The 17,732-nt window shown below is 39.4% G+C and overlaps 1 protein-coding gene across 1 annotated transcript in view; it reads right to left on the bottom strand.

The window, feature by feature from the left end:
• Window positions 1-17,732, bottom strand: part of MCF2L2 (MCF.2 cell line derived transforming sequence-like 2) — a 257,039-nt gene that overhangs the window by 100,400 nt on the left and 138,907 nt on the right. The window contains exon 14 of the mRNA XM_047100288.1: window positions 12,156-12,232. Within this exon, the coding sequence (XP_046956244.1) occupies window positions 12,156-12,232 (77 nt within the window). The remainder of the gene's footprint in view (window positions 1-12,155; window positions 12,233-17,732) is intronic.

Below are 17,732 nucleotides of genomic sequence, written 5' to 3' on the forward strand. Positions count from 1 at the left end.
AGAAGTAAATAGCGGTCCCTGGATTCAAACCAATCTAGTTATTTTTGCCACACTACCAAAGCTCTTTCTTCACATTTTCTATATAATGTTGAACTAATTACTATGGTGGTTAATGTTACATTGCATCCGTTTCTTGTTCCTCCCCTGTGACGTTACTGTGCCTGAAGCACCTGCTGGACTTTGAGCTCTAGCCTTATTTGTCTTTGGATCCTCAACATGTAATATAGGACCTGCATAAAGAGTAACCACCATTACTAACGGAACTTCCTCTTACTGTATATTTGCTACTGTTTATAAAATGAACTGTGCTCTATCCAACTCTTTTGGTCTATTGTAAGTGTGGTAGACTGTAGGGTGTTTTATTTCATGACAACCTAACGACAGAAAATAACAATGACCCAAGGTGTGTAGGTATGGACTATCATCTTTTACAATGAATGATGATGTCCTACTGATTTATAGACTCAGACAGCTGGTGTCAGGGTAGAGAAAGAGTCCTCTGTCAATCAACTTTGATGAAATATAACACTGTTGCCATTGAGAATGTGATGGGAAGGATCCACAGCAGGTCTGGGTACTGCTTTAATAACCTGCAGGGAGGTAGTTAATATACTGTATACCAAAGTTTTGCTAAGGTTTAGACAGATTAGTTGTGTTCTGATGCAGTAGCTTTCAAAGTCTGACCATGCCCCTCAAGAAAAACATCAAAATATACATACATAAATCGCATATATTGTGATTTATAATAAGAAATATGTATTTGATCTTGTCCTGTTTTGGGTATAAATCTAAAACTTGTAATTTCCTAAGTGACAGGAGCCATGAAGGTGTCTTTTGTTATGTATAGCAAACCCCTTTCAACCAGACTAGAGTTTATGTTGATAAGGTGACTTTTGGAAAGCACCAAAGGATGAGGACTGGTTGCCAGGAGAACCAACTACGTAATCAGAGGGTTGGAACTTTCAGTTCCCCTGACCACCACCACTTCCAGGACGGGGAGGGGGGCTGGAGATTGAGTTCAATTACTGATGGCCAATGGTTTAATCTATCATGCCTATGTAATGAAGCCTCCACAAAAGCCCAAAAAGAGAGCCTCTGGGTCTGTGGACATTTGGAGATAGGGGGTGGGTAGTGGCTTGCTCAGAGAGCATAAGAGCTCTATGTCCCTTCCTTATACCTTGCCCTATGCACCTCTTCCATCTGGTCATTCCTGAATTGTATCCTTTTAAGATAAACTGGTAATCTACTAAGTAAAATGTTTCTCTGAGTTCTGTGAGTCACTCTAGCAAATTAATTGAACCCAAGGAGGGGGTCATGGGAAACTGATCTATAGCTGGTCAGTCAGAAGCACCAATGGCAATCTGGACTTTTCAAATGGCCTTTGAAGGGGCTGGGGGAGCAATGTTATAGGACTGAGCCCTTAACTTGTGGGATGTGATGCTATGTCTAGGTAGATAGTGTCAGAATTTAGTTAATTGCTTGGTAATGGTTGAAACACACACACACACACACACACACCCCAGACATACATATAACCGATGTGATACACTCTATTTTTATATTAGGCTATCCTTGCTGTATTCTGTTCTTATTTATTTTTAAATGTTTGTGAGCCCACCAAATTGAGTTCAACTATCACCACTGTGACCTGTAATTCAAAAACCTCTTACAGAGTGAAAAGAACACAAATTCTTCATGTGAGAGGTAGACTGGGTGGGAATCCCTGATTTGCTTTTTATTTAAAAGTGGCCTTGGGCAAGACTTCTCTGCACCTTAATTCTCTCTCTGTAAAAGAGGGCTCACTGTATCTATTTCAGAGGGTCGTTGTGGTGATTTGAGATAAGGAATTAAAGTACTTAGCACAAAGAAGACTTGATAAATGGCATTTATGGTTGGCTCTTTAAGATGTACTTTGTGGGGATTAAAATAAGTAAGTAATGTATGTAAACCACCAGGCACACCTGACCTGCAGTAATTCCTGGGCAGTTCCTACCTGCTCACGTGTAATACAGACCCCATATTTCTCACTAGGTTGGAGGTGTTGGCCAAGTCACGTAAGCTGCCTGGACATGTATATCCTTCTGTATAAAATGAGGGAGATGTGTAAATTGGCTATGAAACATCCCTCTGTTTATAATATCAAATACCAACATAGGTGCTCTTGCTTCCTATTTTGAGATGAAAGCTAAATTGTAGCCAGAGTACTTTGGAGAAGAAAAATTAACATAAGCTTCCTGAAAGCTCTAGAAGGAAGACCACATATTTAAATAAATGCTTGCTTTTTTCCCCCAGATATTGATCCTTTTGTTCCTTTTATCTAAATAATGGACCAAGAAAATTGACCACAGACCAACCCACCCATTGCTGCTATATTTTTTGTTAGAGATTCCTTAGGAGCCTCATTGGATTATAAAATGATGCTTTTTTAAAGCAGAGCAACAAGCTCCTGTGGAATCCTATCCTGTTTCCCTTCAGTCAACCCTGACTTGGAGTTGCCCCTAGGGTATCTCAAAGAGGGTAACTTTCTCAGCCAGTTGGAGATTTAAAAGGGAATTGACCCGTTAGCGACCCTATTAGAGAGCCAATCAGGTGGAAAAGCCCCTCTGCATTTATGTTCATTTTATTCTGAAGAAAAAGGGTGGCACTGAAGGCAGGCAGGTTGCCAACTGCCCTGGACACAACATCACTCCCTCTACCCCCATTTCTACTCCAGTCTCTCCTCTTTTCAAAGTGACACCAACCCATATACAGGTTCTCTTAGGAGCACCTTGAATGATGACTTCCTGTGTCCTCTGAACAAACATGTAATCTAATTGATTTGTTTCCTCCATATTTTGAAAAAAGATCTGTTTCAAAACTGGGAAAATAGGCTAAATGCCTAGCTTGAAAGAATTTTATTTAAAAACTTTATTTAAATTTCTCTGGAGAATATATCTTTTTAAAAGTATCAATCAACTTTTTAAAAGTCCCTACATTTTTAAAAAAGTATCAATAGTTGATTTTCAATTGATTATTAAAATATATTTTTTCTTCCCCAAAGGAGAGATAGCAACTAATCTGAACTGAATCAGATTAGTTTTTCCCTGAAGTTAAATGATTTCACTGTATGATTTTAGAGATTTTTGGAAAGCCATTTCAGTTCCAACTTTTTTTTTTAATTAAAAAAATTTTTTTTAATGTTTATTTATTTTTGAGACAGAGAGAGACAGAGCATGAACGGGGGAGGGTCAGAGAGAGGGAGACACAGAATCTGAAACAGGCTCCAGGCTCTGAGCTGTCAGCACAGAGCCCAACACAGGGCTCGAACTCAGGAACTCACGGACTGCGAGATCATGACCTGAGCCGAAGTCGGCCGCTTAACCGACTGAGCCACCCAGGCGCCCCAGTTCCAACTTTTTAAAAGCGATGCTATCTGGTAACTCAAGGTGAAAGTATTGTTTTTTATATTATCACATTTCTTAAAAAGAGAAGCTACTCTGGTGGCTCAGTCAGTTAAGCATCTGACTCTTGATCTCAGCTCTGGTCTTGATCTCAGGGTCAAGAGTTTGGACCTGCTTGGGCTCCCAACATGAAAGAGAGAGAGAGAGAGAGAGAGAGAGAGAGAGAGAGAGAGAGAGAAGCTTCTTGACTTCAGTGTGAGAAAAAAATAAGGCAGATAAGGGGCTGAACCACCCTCTTCGTTTAAACATAATCAGTGATCATTACAAGAAGTATTTATAGTTAAACATTTTACAGCATTACAAATTAATTATGAAAACCAGAGAAAATCAATGAAGAGGTAGGACAAGTAAGAATTATTGAAAAATGGGGGCGCCTGGGTGGCTCAGTCAGTTAAGCGTCCGACTTCGGCTCAGGTCATGATCTCATGGTCAGTGAGTTCGAGCCCCACGTCGGGCTCTGTGCTGACAGCTCAGAGCCTGGAGCCTGCTTCAGATTCTGTGTCTCCCTCTCTCTCTGACCCTCTCCCATTCATGCTCTGTCTCTCTCTGTCTCAAAAATAAACAAACATTTAAAAAAATAAAAAAAAAAAGAATTATTGAAAAATGATACAATGGTAGGCTGTAGGGGAGGACAGTGGGGAAAAAAGGAAAAGGAAAACTCTCCAAAGGCCATTCAACTTCCAGCCTCACTCCAGGGTGGTCTTACAGACAAAGTCCCAGAGAGAAAAACGTTAGCCTTCGGAAGGGATAGCTATGCCTTTTCCTCTCCATTGCTGGAACTGCTGGGGAAAAGGTGAACCCGTCTTTTTTTCTTTCCCCAGATTCAGTAGGTTCTGACATAGAGAATAGGAAGAACTTTTGAACAGGAACCACTTAGAGATCTATCCTGGGAACAGATTTCTAGCTGGCTTGTCTGCCCTGTTTGCTCTATCTCACTGACCTTTTCCAGCACATCTTCCTACTCTTCATTGCCTGAAGAAGCCACTCACTGCCTTTGGATAATAGAGCAGTCAGGGCAGTCTTTTTTTTTTTTTTTTTTTTAATGGCAAGTATTTCCAGAAGAGTCAAGGAACTGTCAGTCACTCATCATCCATGCATTGCTATGAACTACCTCATTCAGATATTCTCCTGCCTCTAGTCCAGATCAGCTACATTGGGAGGGGGCTTCCAAGAGGGAGAGGAGAGGAGAGGAAGGTTTTAGCACATTTTATAGACTAATGCCCTTTGGAGAAGGGCAGGCTTGAGGAGACATGCATGAGTAGTCCTGAGGCTTTGTGGAAATGGGAAATGATTAGAGAAAGATAGGGAAATGGGTCCCAAAAGCAAACTTCTCCTATTTCAAAATTTTTCCAGGATCTCTTTTATCTAAGATCTTGAATTTCCCAGCTAGTTTTGTTAGTAATTAGTTCAATGTTCTCAATGGTTAAATTGGTTTTTAAAGGATGGACTAAAGCTAAACAATGTGTATAATATTTTGTTTATGGGAAGAGTGTCTTCTTAAAAAACTGTAACATTGTTTTAACAACGATTTACAAGTCTGTAGTTCTGTTTAAAATGTCCAGAAATTGAGAAACATGTTGCAAGATACCTTTCTTCCATTCCCAAACTGAGAAAATGTGAAGGAAATAAGTGTGTCAAGGACATTGAAAAGAAGTTGCCCATATATCCTGAATTTTCTCAAGCTGTTTCTTTTTAATTTTTTTTAAGGTTTATTTATTTTGAGGGAGAGAGAATACGTGTGCATGAGAATGGGTGAGAGGCAGACATAGAGGAAGAGAAAGAATCCCAAGCAGGCTCTTTACTGTTAGCACAGAGCCCAGCGTGGGACTTGATCTCATGAGCTGTGAGATCATGAACTGAGTGGAAATCAAGAGTTGGGCAAAATCAAGAGTGGGGCGCTTAACTGACTGAGCCACCCAGGCACCCCTCAAGCTGTTTGATTTCATGTGATTTTAACCTCAATGCATAAATGTCAGGGTAGCTTAATATGTATATGTCTGTAAATCTTAACTCACGAATAAAACCAAAAGTTTGTAAAGTGCTTTATTAGACCAATCTTTGGTCCCTAACCTAGTTCACAAATAATTTCCACATAACTTTAAGGCCAGTTGGTTGACTCTTATTGGTGGGAAGGGGGATGGGCTACAGCCAATAGAAAGAAAAGGCGTGGGTTGCTGTTGCAGATCTATAAAACCCTACAGATGTTGGACTCAGCCTTCATAAGTCCTCACTTCCTACTGTTCCTTCTGTGTGCTCTATATTAGTCAACAAATTCATCCAATGAGGAATCCAAGATGGAAACCCCAAAGTATTTTCAATATCTTCTTTCTTTTCCCTGTCTATTAAATAATCTCTTCTCTTTCTTCTCTGCTTTGATCTACTCCTCCATACATCACACTTTCTCTGACAGTCTAGTGTATTCTAGGCACTGCGAAGAATATCTAGATTGACAGATATAAGCTCTGCCCATCTCCTTTTCTCTGTCATTAGCAGGCTCTCAACATTAGAGTCTCATCTAGACTGTAACAGCTGCTGGCAGCTGGTCTGCCTGCCTGCCTTCCAGTGTACTCTTCATTGTCATACCAGAGTCATCTTTCTAATACATAGGTGCCCTTCCTGGCAACAACTCCTAACCAAAGCCTTCAGCAACCTGTTTTCGTCTACCTGTCTATCTTTCTCAAACCACTCCCAGAAGAGCCTATGCCCCTTCAGACTTCTGACACTTTATATCCTTCCCCATCTTTGCTTCCCTTCTCCATCTTATACACCTTTCAAAGTTGTATTTATTTTTCAAAGTTAAATTCAAATGCCATCTCCTCTGTAAAAATATCCCCAATCTCCTAATTATGAACTGTTGTGTCTTCTGCCATCTAACATGTTATATTCCTTTTCCTGGAGGTATGCCATTTTAGTCTACATTATAAATTACTGGAAATACGTTATTTCCTTCATGAAACTTGTAAGTTCCTTAAGTTTAGGCCCCAATGTTAGAATTATTTCCGTACGACCTATAGCAATTGCTTTGAGATCTACTAAATGAAGGATGCCCAGATTGGACCAATCAAATATTTTAGTCATCTCAGTTTTTTATTTGTCAAAGAGCAAAGTCAACAGTGGCCTTCACTGTTATTATCTTCTTTGTCATATAGCTCTCTCAGTGAAAATACATTCTCATAGATTAATATAATCATGCCTTCACTTCACTAAGTATTGGACTCTATATTAGCCTAAGAGATCCATATCCACCTTAATGAGTTCTCCTTTAACCCAAGTCTTCATGACCTATAAATATAGCTTCTAAGCCAGTGTGACCCAAAAATGCAATCTTTATACCACCTGCATTCTGGTTACCAAATTAAAATTTTTTTTTTTAATTTAAAAGTTAAAACTTCAGACTCCTGGGGGCACTCAGTAGGTTAAGTTTCCAACTCTTGATTTCATCTCAGATCATGATATCATGATTTGTGGGATGGAGCCCCACATCGGGCTTTGTGCCGACAGCACAGAGCCTGCTTGGGACTCTCTCTCTCCCTCTCTTCTGCCCCTCCCCCACTCATATTTTCTCTCACTCTCTCTCTCAAAATAAATAAATAAACTTTTCTAGCCCTACTGAATCAGAATCTCTGAGGGTAGAGCTTGAGAATCTGCATTATTAATAAGCTTCTCAGGGTTGCAATACATAGGAAACTTTGACAACCTTGGTTCTAGAAATTCTTCAGAAAGCTTGGTCGGGGGCTGCCTCAAGGATTCGGTGGATTCTCTGAATGACTAGACTTTGAACATCATAGAGAATGAATACTGAAATGAGCTTATAAGTTCATACAGTTCTCCTGTTGAGAATCAGAAAGGTAAATGACAACTCTGGGCGTGAGAAAGCAAGGAACAGAATTGGGGCCTGATCTGCTATCATTGAGCAAAACGGTATACATTCAAGATTAGGAGAAGCTATTCCATTTAAGACCTGAATCTGACTTTCCTTCAGCTTCTTTTCATCTTTTACACAGAATATGTTATTTATAAATATGGGATTAAGTGGGAAACTAAAATTACCAAGACCCTGCTATATGTCAGGCATAATGCTAATAAATACTTTCCATATATTTCTCATTTTTAAAAATTTTCTATTTTTATTTTGTTGACATTATTATCACTATTATTTTTTTAAATGTTTATTTATTTTTGAAAGAGAGAGAGAGAACAAGTGGGGGAGGGACAGACAGAGAGGGAGACACAGAATCTGAAGCAGGCTCCAGGCTGAGCTAACAGCCCTAACCCACAAACCCCGAACATAGAGCTCGAACCCACGAACCATGAGATGATGACCTGAGCCAAAGGTGGACACCCAACCGACTGAGCCACCCAAGCACCCCTTATTCTTATTCTTATTGTTATTATTGTTATTATTATTATTGAAGTTATATATTTCTCCTTTAATCAACCACCTGTGAGATTACTTTATCCCCATTTTGCAGAAGAGAAAATTTAGAATATGAGAGATTAAGTAAACTGGTAGTTAGGTAAACTAAGTAGCTAACAGGTTATAAATAAATAGACTGAAGTTAGATGTTAGTGACTGTTAGATTAAATAAACTGCATGCTTCAAAACCCAGTTCCACCATTTACTGGTTGTGTGACCGTTATGGAAACTCAACCTCGCAGAGTCTCCACAGCATCATGGATAAAACAAGGGAAACATCACCTTCCTCATCATCTTCCTCAAGATACTGAGAATTTGTAATGAAACCAGGTACATACAGCACCCAGTACAATGTGTTAGCAACCCTTCCCTCATCTCTCCATTCTGTAACTTACAGCCTTGGCTTTTTTTTTTTTTCTTTAATTTTTATGAAGGAGTCTGTTTGCTTGCAAGCCTAAAAGCATCTCTGCTACTAGGGGCACCTGTGTGGCTCAGTTGGTTAAGTGCCTGACTCTTGATTTCAGCCCAGGTCATGATCTCACAACTCATGAGATGGATAGTACAGAGCCTGCTTGGGATTCTCTCTCTCACTCTCTCCCGTTCTCTCTGCCCCTCCCCTGCCCATGCTCTCTCTCCCTCAAAATATATAAATAAACTTTTTAAAAGTTAAAAAAAAAAAAAAGGCCTCTGCTACTTTAAGCCCCTTTAACAGGTGTCCAGGAGCATTGTTTGTTAGTGCTCACAGCCAGTAGCTCTCTGACTTTATCCTGAGCGTTCACATTCATGAAAAAGGAATTTTCATCAGCCTTTGGCTTCTTTCTAGCTCCAAAGAGGCTGTGATATAAAAGCAGCTCCAGTGAGTCATGCTTTCAGCTTCCAGCTGGTGACGTAAAAAACCTGAACTAGCCTCATCACCACTGCCAGCAACCACAGCGAATCTCCTCCACTGACAGGCTTTCCTAGACCACATTAACAAGTCTAGCACATGGCCGCACAGCTGCCAGATGGCCCTGAGAGCCTCAGCCAGCTTGTCAAGTTTAACTTAGTTCCTTGTAAGAGGTAAAGTAAGGATCACCCCACCAGAGAAGATGAAATGCCTTTTTTGGAAATGAGTTTTCTGATGATGATAAATTCATATCATGATTTTGTCGCATGATTTTGTTGTAGTGAGTATCAGTGACTCTAGTGGCATCATAAGCAGTTTTGGTTTATAGCTTTTTTTTTTTTGTCTGTGAGCATTTACCCTTGAGGGCAAAGAAGGGCATTTATCACAATGTTACAATTTGCACTGTGGTTTCATTTTATCTTTGAGGTCTAGGCCTAAGGTCAAAAGGATGTCAGAATTGTCACTAGAGTCAGATGCTATCCATCTTGGTCATTTCTCCTGGACAGTGGTCACAAAACACATGAAGAAATGATTGTTCTTGACGTAAGTCAACCTCTGTGTCCCCCTTCTAATAAACCATGGATCACACAGACATGAATCTAAACCTTTTTTTTTTAAGTTTATTTATTTATTTTGAGAGAAAGAGAACCAGCATGGAAGGGGCAAAGAGAGAGGGGGGCAGAGGATCTGAAGCAGGCTCTGTGCTGAGAGCAGAGAGCCTGATGCGGGGCTCAAACTCACAAACTGTGAGATCATGACCTGAGCCAAATTCAGACGCTTAACCAACTGAGCCACCCAGGCGCCCCTAAACTTTTTTCCCTAACCTGTCTTCTTTTTCTACTAGTTTTCTTATATATTTTGAAATGATGATTTCCCTGGTTTTATTACCTACCTTGTCAAATGCCAATTGCATTTATTGGTCTTGAATTGAATTTTAAGTCTAGCATTTGGGGATTTAGTTCATAAATCCTCTTCCTTCCTACTCATGTTGTTCACAACTGCATAGATTCTGCTCATACTCTTGGTGTTTAGAAGCAGAAGTCTGACCAGCTTCTGTTTGCCCAAACTGAGGAAGTCTGGCAGCCTGTTTCTACCCTGCTTCCTCCACTGCCTTGACCGTTAACATGCATATTGTTGCAGGAAAAGCCCTTCATTAAATACACAAACAAGGCAACAGTAAGGAAAAACAACAACAAAATCCCAGGATAATTGTAAAATGGAATTGTGCTGGCTTCCTAGTACCTATGCTCTTGGTGATCTGCCTAAACACAAGGGGGGCAGCCTCCTGGCAGGATGTGCTTGGAGTCTGGATTAAATAAATAGCACAACCAAAAAAGAAGAAACGAAAAGTCTGGTGGTCAGAGATTCTTGGATTCTACTTAACATTTTCCAACCCTATAGGCTTCTGATTCTTCCCCTTCCCTATACTTCCTGCATTGTCTATTTTTACTAACATATGAAATAGGAGTAAATAATAAATGTAGCTTATGGTTTCTTCTTAAATATCTTCAGGTCTTCCCTGAGAAAAGGTGCTTTATGCTTACTGACTATATTTCCTTTTCTTCCCCAACAAATTAAACAATAGCACTCATTTTTATTGTTCACAACTGTTGAAATAATTCACCCTAATTTGGATTCTTTTATACGAGAACCTCCATGTACACACAACTCCTATGGCATCTTTATAGTGTGTAGGCCATAAATATGTTGTCTCAATATGGGCAGAGAAAATCACAGAGTTACGAGGTAAGTTCAAATCACATTGTGTGTTAATGGCAACAGCATATGAGTTCAGGGGCTGGATCTGGGCTTTGGTACACTTGCCACATTCAGAGATAAAAGTCTCTGAAGCCCAGGTACAGAAAAGGGTAGAATGATGCTCACTTTTAAAGTTGATCACAGTTAAACCCTTTTTATGTCACTAAGTAATTCCACAGACTTCATGGATGTCCAGTCTGGCGAAGTCTCATTACAGTTGCCCATTTAAAAAAAAAATTGCTGGGGTGCCTGGGTGGCTCAATCAGTTAAGTGGCCGACTTTGAGTCAGGTCATGATCTCACCATTCATGGGTTCGAGCCCCGTGTCGGGCTCTGTGCTGACAGTTCAGAGCCTGGTGCCTGCTTCAGATTCTGTGTCCCCTCCTCTTTCTGCCCCTCCCCTGCTCATGCTCTATCTTTCAACACTGAATAAACGTTAAAAAAATTTTTTTTTAATTTGCTATTTACTCTTTCAAATGGCTGGTCATGACTGTGTGAAACTGCAGACGGTTTCCTAACTCTGAAAGATATGGTAATGCAATTCCTCCAACCACACGGGATTCCGAAACAGCTGTAGCAATGTCCTAATCTGCCCCAAATACAAAAGGATGACTAAACAGAAGAATGCAGCTTTCTCTTTCTAAGAAAAGTCAGCTGGGAACTCTACTTCCTACATTGTTTTTGCTTCTAGGAAGAAAAGTCTGAGACCTGCTTTCTGCCTGACTTCATAATGGTCAGTGGGGTCCTATATTCAGACACGTTAGGCACAGATAATGGACCCAAACTGTGTGAGCCCATGGTCTACTGGCCTCTGCTTTCAGAACCATTCCATCAGCTAGATACTCACTTTTAGTGAGCCAAAAGAAAAGGGACCCCTTCTAGGGCTGCTTTTGCAGCAACATATATTCACAATTCATTGTATTTGGGTATTTAAATATAATGTTACTTTACAATTATACAGTGCTTGGCAATTTTCAAATATTTGTTTGCTGCTAAAAATTAGTTTCAGACAACAGCTGTTGTTATCCCCATTTTTACAGAGGAGAAACCAAGGTTTAGAGAGGTCATGTTACATAGATGTAAGTCTGCTTGATTGCAAAGCTCATGCTTTTTTTTCCCCTTAACTTTTACTTTGAAATAATTATGGATTCACATAAGGTTGCAAAGAAATACAGGGAAGTCTCGTGTACCCTTCCCCCAAATTCCTCCAATATTGATATCTTCCATAACTAGAGCATAGTATTAAAAGCAAGAACATGATGCTTGCACAATCTACAGAGCCTATTTAGAGTTTGCCAGTTAGACATGCACGTGTGTATGTGTAGCTCTATGAAATTTTGTCTTTTTTTGTACGTAAACCACACACTTCTACCAATTTTAAATACTAAGTCAGAATATAGGAAAGAACAAAATGACTTTTCCCTCAATAACATAGTATCTCCCAAGAATTCCATTCATGGCCAGTTTTTCTACTCACAATTAAGAAGAAAGAAATCCCACAAAACCTCAGCTCTTGAGAGCACTAATCTGTGCTACATGCCTTTATGGACACATCTTTTGGGGTTGGGTTAGGGGAATCTGATTTATTGGTAATTATGGCAGCAATATTCCTTCATATCAGAAATTTTTATCCATAAAGAGAAAGATGATCTTACCTTGACTTCAAGTTTAGTTTTATCATCTTTTTCTACTGTCCCTGTACAAGGTTCCTCAGATGTTCTCTGAAGAGGAGCTAGAAAAACAAAGAAAACCTGCCATTAATTTGTCAACTCAGCTTATAAATAACTCCGTATATAGCCTGGCTTGAACAAGCACCTGGACTGTGTGGGGCCAACTGATTAACAAAGCTTAACTGAGCTGCTGTGGTGATTTGTGAGGTGGGAGATGAAATTGAAGGTGAAGGAGAGAGCAGAAAAGAAATAGTTCTTGACCCCAGGCATTTAACATTTGATTCAAAGAGACAAAAGTCGCACACAACATCACATGAAACATCAAACCACAATAAATCAGTAAATACAATGTGGTAAAAACGATAGAGTTTCCATCATTCCCATTTTTAAGTCTCCATAAAAAGGTCACTTTCTTCATGAAGTCTTCCTGGACATGAAAACTTTATAGATTCTTGACTCATTCGGCTAGGCATCTGACTCAGTTCAGGTCATGATCTCACAGTTCGTGAGTTCAAGCCCTGCATTGGGCTCTCTGCTGTCAGCACAGAGCCCTCTTTAAATCCTCTCTCTCCCTCTCTCCCTGTCCCTCCCATGCTTGCTCACTCTCTCTCTCTTTCTCTCAAAATAAATAAAATAAACACATTTTTAAAAACCCTTGATGGATCTTTCTATGCACTGCTGCTTTAGCATTTATCTTTGTACTGTATAATATTGCAGTTGATGTTGTTTTGGATTAAAAGACCAGATTCAATTCCAAATACCACATTTATTGGACATATATTTTTTCATTACAGAGGTAATTTGTGCTTATCATTGACAATTTTTGAAAAATACTGAAATCTTACCACTTAAACACAACCACTTGGTATATTTCCTTATAGTCTTCTTTAAAATGTTTTCTCCCTCTCTCTCACTCTCCACATACATACCCACACACACCCACCCCATACCCACACTCACATAATCATACTATGATTATATAAGTGGATGTCTATGCCTGCCCAGCCAGAAATTGTTGCTAATCTACCAGTTGGATTCCAGAACTGATGGAACTGCATTTGTTAGTGGATGAGACAACCATGGGAAAAATCGGGTAGCTCAGTCAGGACAGAACTGGGCTATCTTGCTCTTGTTCTCTTCTCTCTGTCACTCTGTCACCCTCCCCTCCTTTCGACACCTGGGAGACATCCTTTCTTCAGGCTCCAAGGCCATTTGGCAGTAAGAATGGGACTTGTGGAGGAGAAGCCCTGGTTAGGCCTTGAGGCTTTCTCACCCAGCTTTGCCAGAAGGCTGCACTGGGGATGATGGCTACAAGGCTAATAAATAAGTGGTACTTCGAGTTCTTGTCACTGTCAACAACCTTGTGTGTAGAGTTCCCCTGGAAAACTCACAGGATACATGTGATTAACCCAGGACAGAATTTGAGCACTTCTAGGTCCTATGGCCAAAATACCATCCATCTAATGCCCCCAATATATCGCCCTGATTCTTATCTGTGGTGAACTTATCTGTGGTAAACTGTGGCCTCCAGAGGTTCCTCCCAACCCCAGGTTCTGTGAGTCAACTGGAATCCGCTTGGGCTTTCTATGGATTTTTCACAGATATTATTGAAATCTGTAGTGAAGTACACTGTTTGCTGCTCCTGGTTCTATAACCCCTGAAGAAAATTCATAACAATGAACACTCCTTTGGGCTCCTCACTCTCTGCAGGATCCCTGTTAAGCTGAGTGATTGCAGGCATAATAACTGGATGCTAGAAGCACATAATACATTATATTCGGCAACACCCACGGCTGAGGAGTACCTGCCCTTAACAATGTAAGTAAAGTGCTGAGGGTAAATGCAGGGGCAAGGAGCCACACTGCTGGCATTCGAGTCTTGCTATTCCTTGTCCAAGACACATATTATCAGAGTAATCTCTGTGCCTCACCATCTTCGTCTATAAAATGTGAAATAACGAGAAAGCCTACAGTATAGGGTTGTTATGAGGCTTAATGAGTTAATATATGCCAAGTGTTTAGATCACGGTAAACAGTAAATTTTAGCTATGATTACAGCCACAAAAGAATTTTTTCACGTTCCTTATAAACTTCGGATAAGTTAAATATTGTAACCAAGGCACCCGGCTAACAAGAGTCACAGTCAAGATTCCAGCTCCCTCACATTCCTTACACTGTGAAATGTAATGATTTATCTTGGAACAGACGCAGTTACTAAGGAATCAGACAAATGTGTCTGAAAATCCTATTAGTGATTTGCTTGAATCCCTACTCAGTGGTTACTATCCAAAACAAAAGTGCAGAATTGTTCTGCAGAATAAGCAAGTTGCCAGGTCAGTGATATCCATTCAGACATGACAAAGTCTGTTTACCCTAGAAGGGTCACTGTCTTTTATGAAACCTTATGTTTGAAAAAGAAAGAGAAGCAAGCTGTCATTCTCACTTTATTTGCTTATAACAAACATATATCCCTTAAAACAATGACAGAGGAAAAAAATCATAGAAGTAAGCATAATTTAGTTTTGGGAAAGAGCCCTAGATGAGAAGTAAGGAGAGCCAAGTCCTGTTTCTAGCTATCCAAAAAGACAACTCCATGTGTGTGAGTGTCTGTTTGTGTCAGCAGGATGTGTGCAAAAGTATATTGAGGGTGCATATGCATTTACGTCTATGAGTGTGTGTGTATGTGTGTGCACACAGAAAATTCAAGAAATAAATGCACCAAACTGTTGTCAAGACTTGCTTCTAAAACGTGGAATATGTGACAGGAGACAGAGGACTGTAAATCATACTAAATGGAGAATTGTCAGAAGACCCCATAATTTTCAGATAAATAGAAACAAAAAGGATTTGTTGCCAGAAGATCTGCACAACAAGAAATGCTATAGGTTCTTCAGCCTGGAGAGAAATGACACAGAATGATGATTCAGATCTACAGTGAGGAATAAAAAGAACACTGGAAATGCCTGAATAAGAGAGTAGATGTAAAAGACTATATGTATAAAATATAACAGACTATACAGAAGAATATACCACAGAGCATGGAAGGAAGCATATGGAGCTATAATGTTGCAAATTTCCTATATTTTACATAAGATGTTATAATATAAGCTCTAAGTAGACTGTGATAAATGAACATAATAATCTCTAAGGAAAATATCTGGGAAAAACAATGCAAAGAGGTAGGCTAAAAAGCCAATAAAGGAATTAAAACAGAACACTAAAAATATTTGCTAACGCAAAAGAAAGTAGGAAAGGAGGAACAGAGGAATAAAAAAAATGAGACAATAAACAACAAATAACAAAATTATAGTTCTAAATCCAACTATATCAATAATTATATTGTATGAAAATGGACTAAATACTCCAATTAGAAGGCAGAGGTTAACAAAATGTATTAAAAAGTCAAGACCCAGGTGTCTGGGTGGCTCAGTTAGTTAAGCATCTGACTTAGGCTCAGGTCATGATCTTGCAGTCCAGGAGGTCCAGCCCTACATCTGGCTCTGTGCTGACAGCTCAGAGCCTGGAGCCTGCTTTGGATTCTGTATCTCCCTCTCTCTCTGCCCCTCTCCTGCTCATGCTCACTCTCGCTCTCTCTCTCTCTCTCTCTCTCTCTCTCAAAAATAAATAAACTAAAAAAAATTTTAAGCCAAGACCCAATTATATGCTGCCTATAAGAGATATACTTTAAAAACAAGGAAACAGAAGAAAGGAAAAAATATATCATGCAAACACTAAGCACAAGAAAACTGGAATGCTATATTAGTATCAGACAAAATAGACTTCAGGACAAGGAGTATTACTAAAGGAGGGAAGGAGAGATATTTCCTAATTATAAAAGGGCCAGTATATCTGGAAGACATAACAATTATGAACATGTAAGTGCTTAATAACAGTTTCAAAATACATGAAGTAAAGAATGATATACATATCATATCCAAGAGCAGTTTATCCTAGGAATGTACAATTGTTTTAATATTTGAAAACAAATCATTGCAATCCACCACATTAACAAATAAAGGAGAAAAACTATATGATTACTTCAATATATGCACCAAAAAGAGCATCTGAAAAAGTCAACAATCATTCATGATGAAAATTCTCATCAAATGAGGGAGAGAAGGGAACTTCCTCTGTTTGGTAAAAGGCATCTGTGAAAAACTTACTGTTAACATCACACTTTAAGGTAAAAAATGAATTATTTCCCCTAATACTGGGAAAAGACAAGGTTGTCTGCTCTCACCCCTTCTATTTAACATTGTACTGGAGGTCTTAGCCATTATAATAAGGCAAAGGAAAAAAGCATGAAGTTTGAAACAGAAGAGGCAGAATGTCCCAATTCACAGACGACCTGATTGTATTTTATGCAGAAATATATTCTTATTGATAGTTATATATGGTAAGTTCCATTTACTATACACTTAAAAAAAACCATGAAATGGCTAAGACCTCTATACTCAAAACTACTATACTGCCAAATACCATATGATCTCACTCAGATGTGCAATTTAAGAAACAAAATAAATGAGCAAAGGGAGAAGAAAAAGAGAGAGAGGGAGGCAAACCAAGAAACAGACTGTTAACCATAGAGAACAAACTGATGGTCATCAGAGGAGAGAAGGTGGAGACGTGGGGGTTAAATACGTGATGGGGATTAAGGTGTGCACTTGTGATGAGCACCGAGTATTACATGGAAGTGTTGAATCACTATATTGTACACCTGAAACTAATATCATGCTTTATGTTAACTAATTGGAATTTAAATAAAAACTTTTTAAAAAGCACACCAAAGATAAAAACAAAAAAATACTATACTGCCAAGAGAAATTAAAGTAGACCTACATAAATGGAAAGTTAACAACATTTATGAATTGGAAGACTCAATATTGGTAAGACAACAGTTCTCTCCAAATTGATCTCTAAAATGAGTGCAACCTCAAGCATAATCTCAGCAGAAATTGAAACGTGCTTCTAAAACTTAAATGGGAGGCATCCGGGTGGCTTAGCCCATTAAGTAGCAGACTTTAAAAAAAATTTTTTAAACATTATTTTTGAGAGGCAGAGCATGAGTAGGGGAGGGGCAGAGAGAGAGGGAGACACAGAATCTGAAGCAGGCTCCAGGTTCTGAGCTGTCAGAACAGAGCCTGATGCGGGGCTCAAAACCATGAATGGTGAGATCATGACCTGAGCCAAAGTCAGACACTTGACCAACTGAGCCACCCAGGTGCCCCTAAGGGGCAGACTCTTGATTTCGGCTCAGGTCATGATCTCATGTTTTGTGAGTTCGAGCCCTGCATCAGGCTCTGTGCTGACAGTGCAGAGACTGCTTGGGATCCTCTCTCTCCCTCTCTCTTTGCCCCCACCACCTGCTTGCTCTCTCTCTCTCTCTCTCTCTCAAAATAAATAAAATAAACATTAAAAAAATAAAATAAAATTTATATGGAAATAAAAAGAATCTAAAACAGACAAAATAGTCTTGAAAAAGAACAAAGTTAGAAGATGTACCCTACCTGATCTCAAGGCTTACTAGTAAGCTATAGTAATGAAGACCATGCAGGATGGGTGT

This window comes from Lynx rufus, unplaced genomic scaffold (assembly GCF_022079265.1).
Source record: "Lynx rufus isolate CCGP_SWC_20201006 ecotype Redwood Valley unplaced genomic scaffold, mLynRuf1.p SCAF_5, whole genome shotgun sequence".
Lineage (NCBI taxonomy): Eukaryota > Metazoa > Chordata > Mammalia > Carnivora > Felidae > Lynx > Lynx rufus.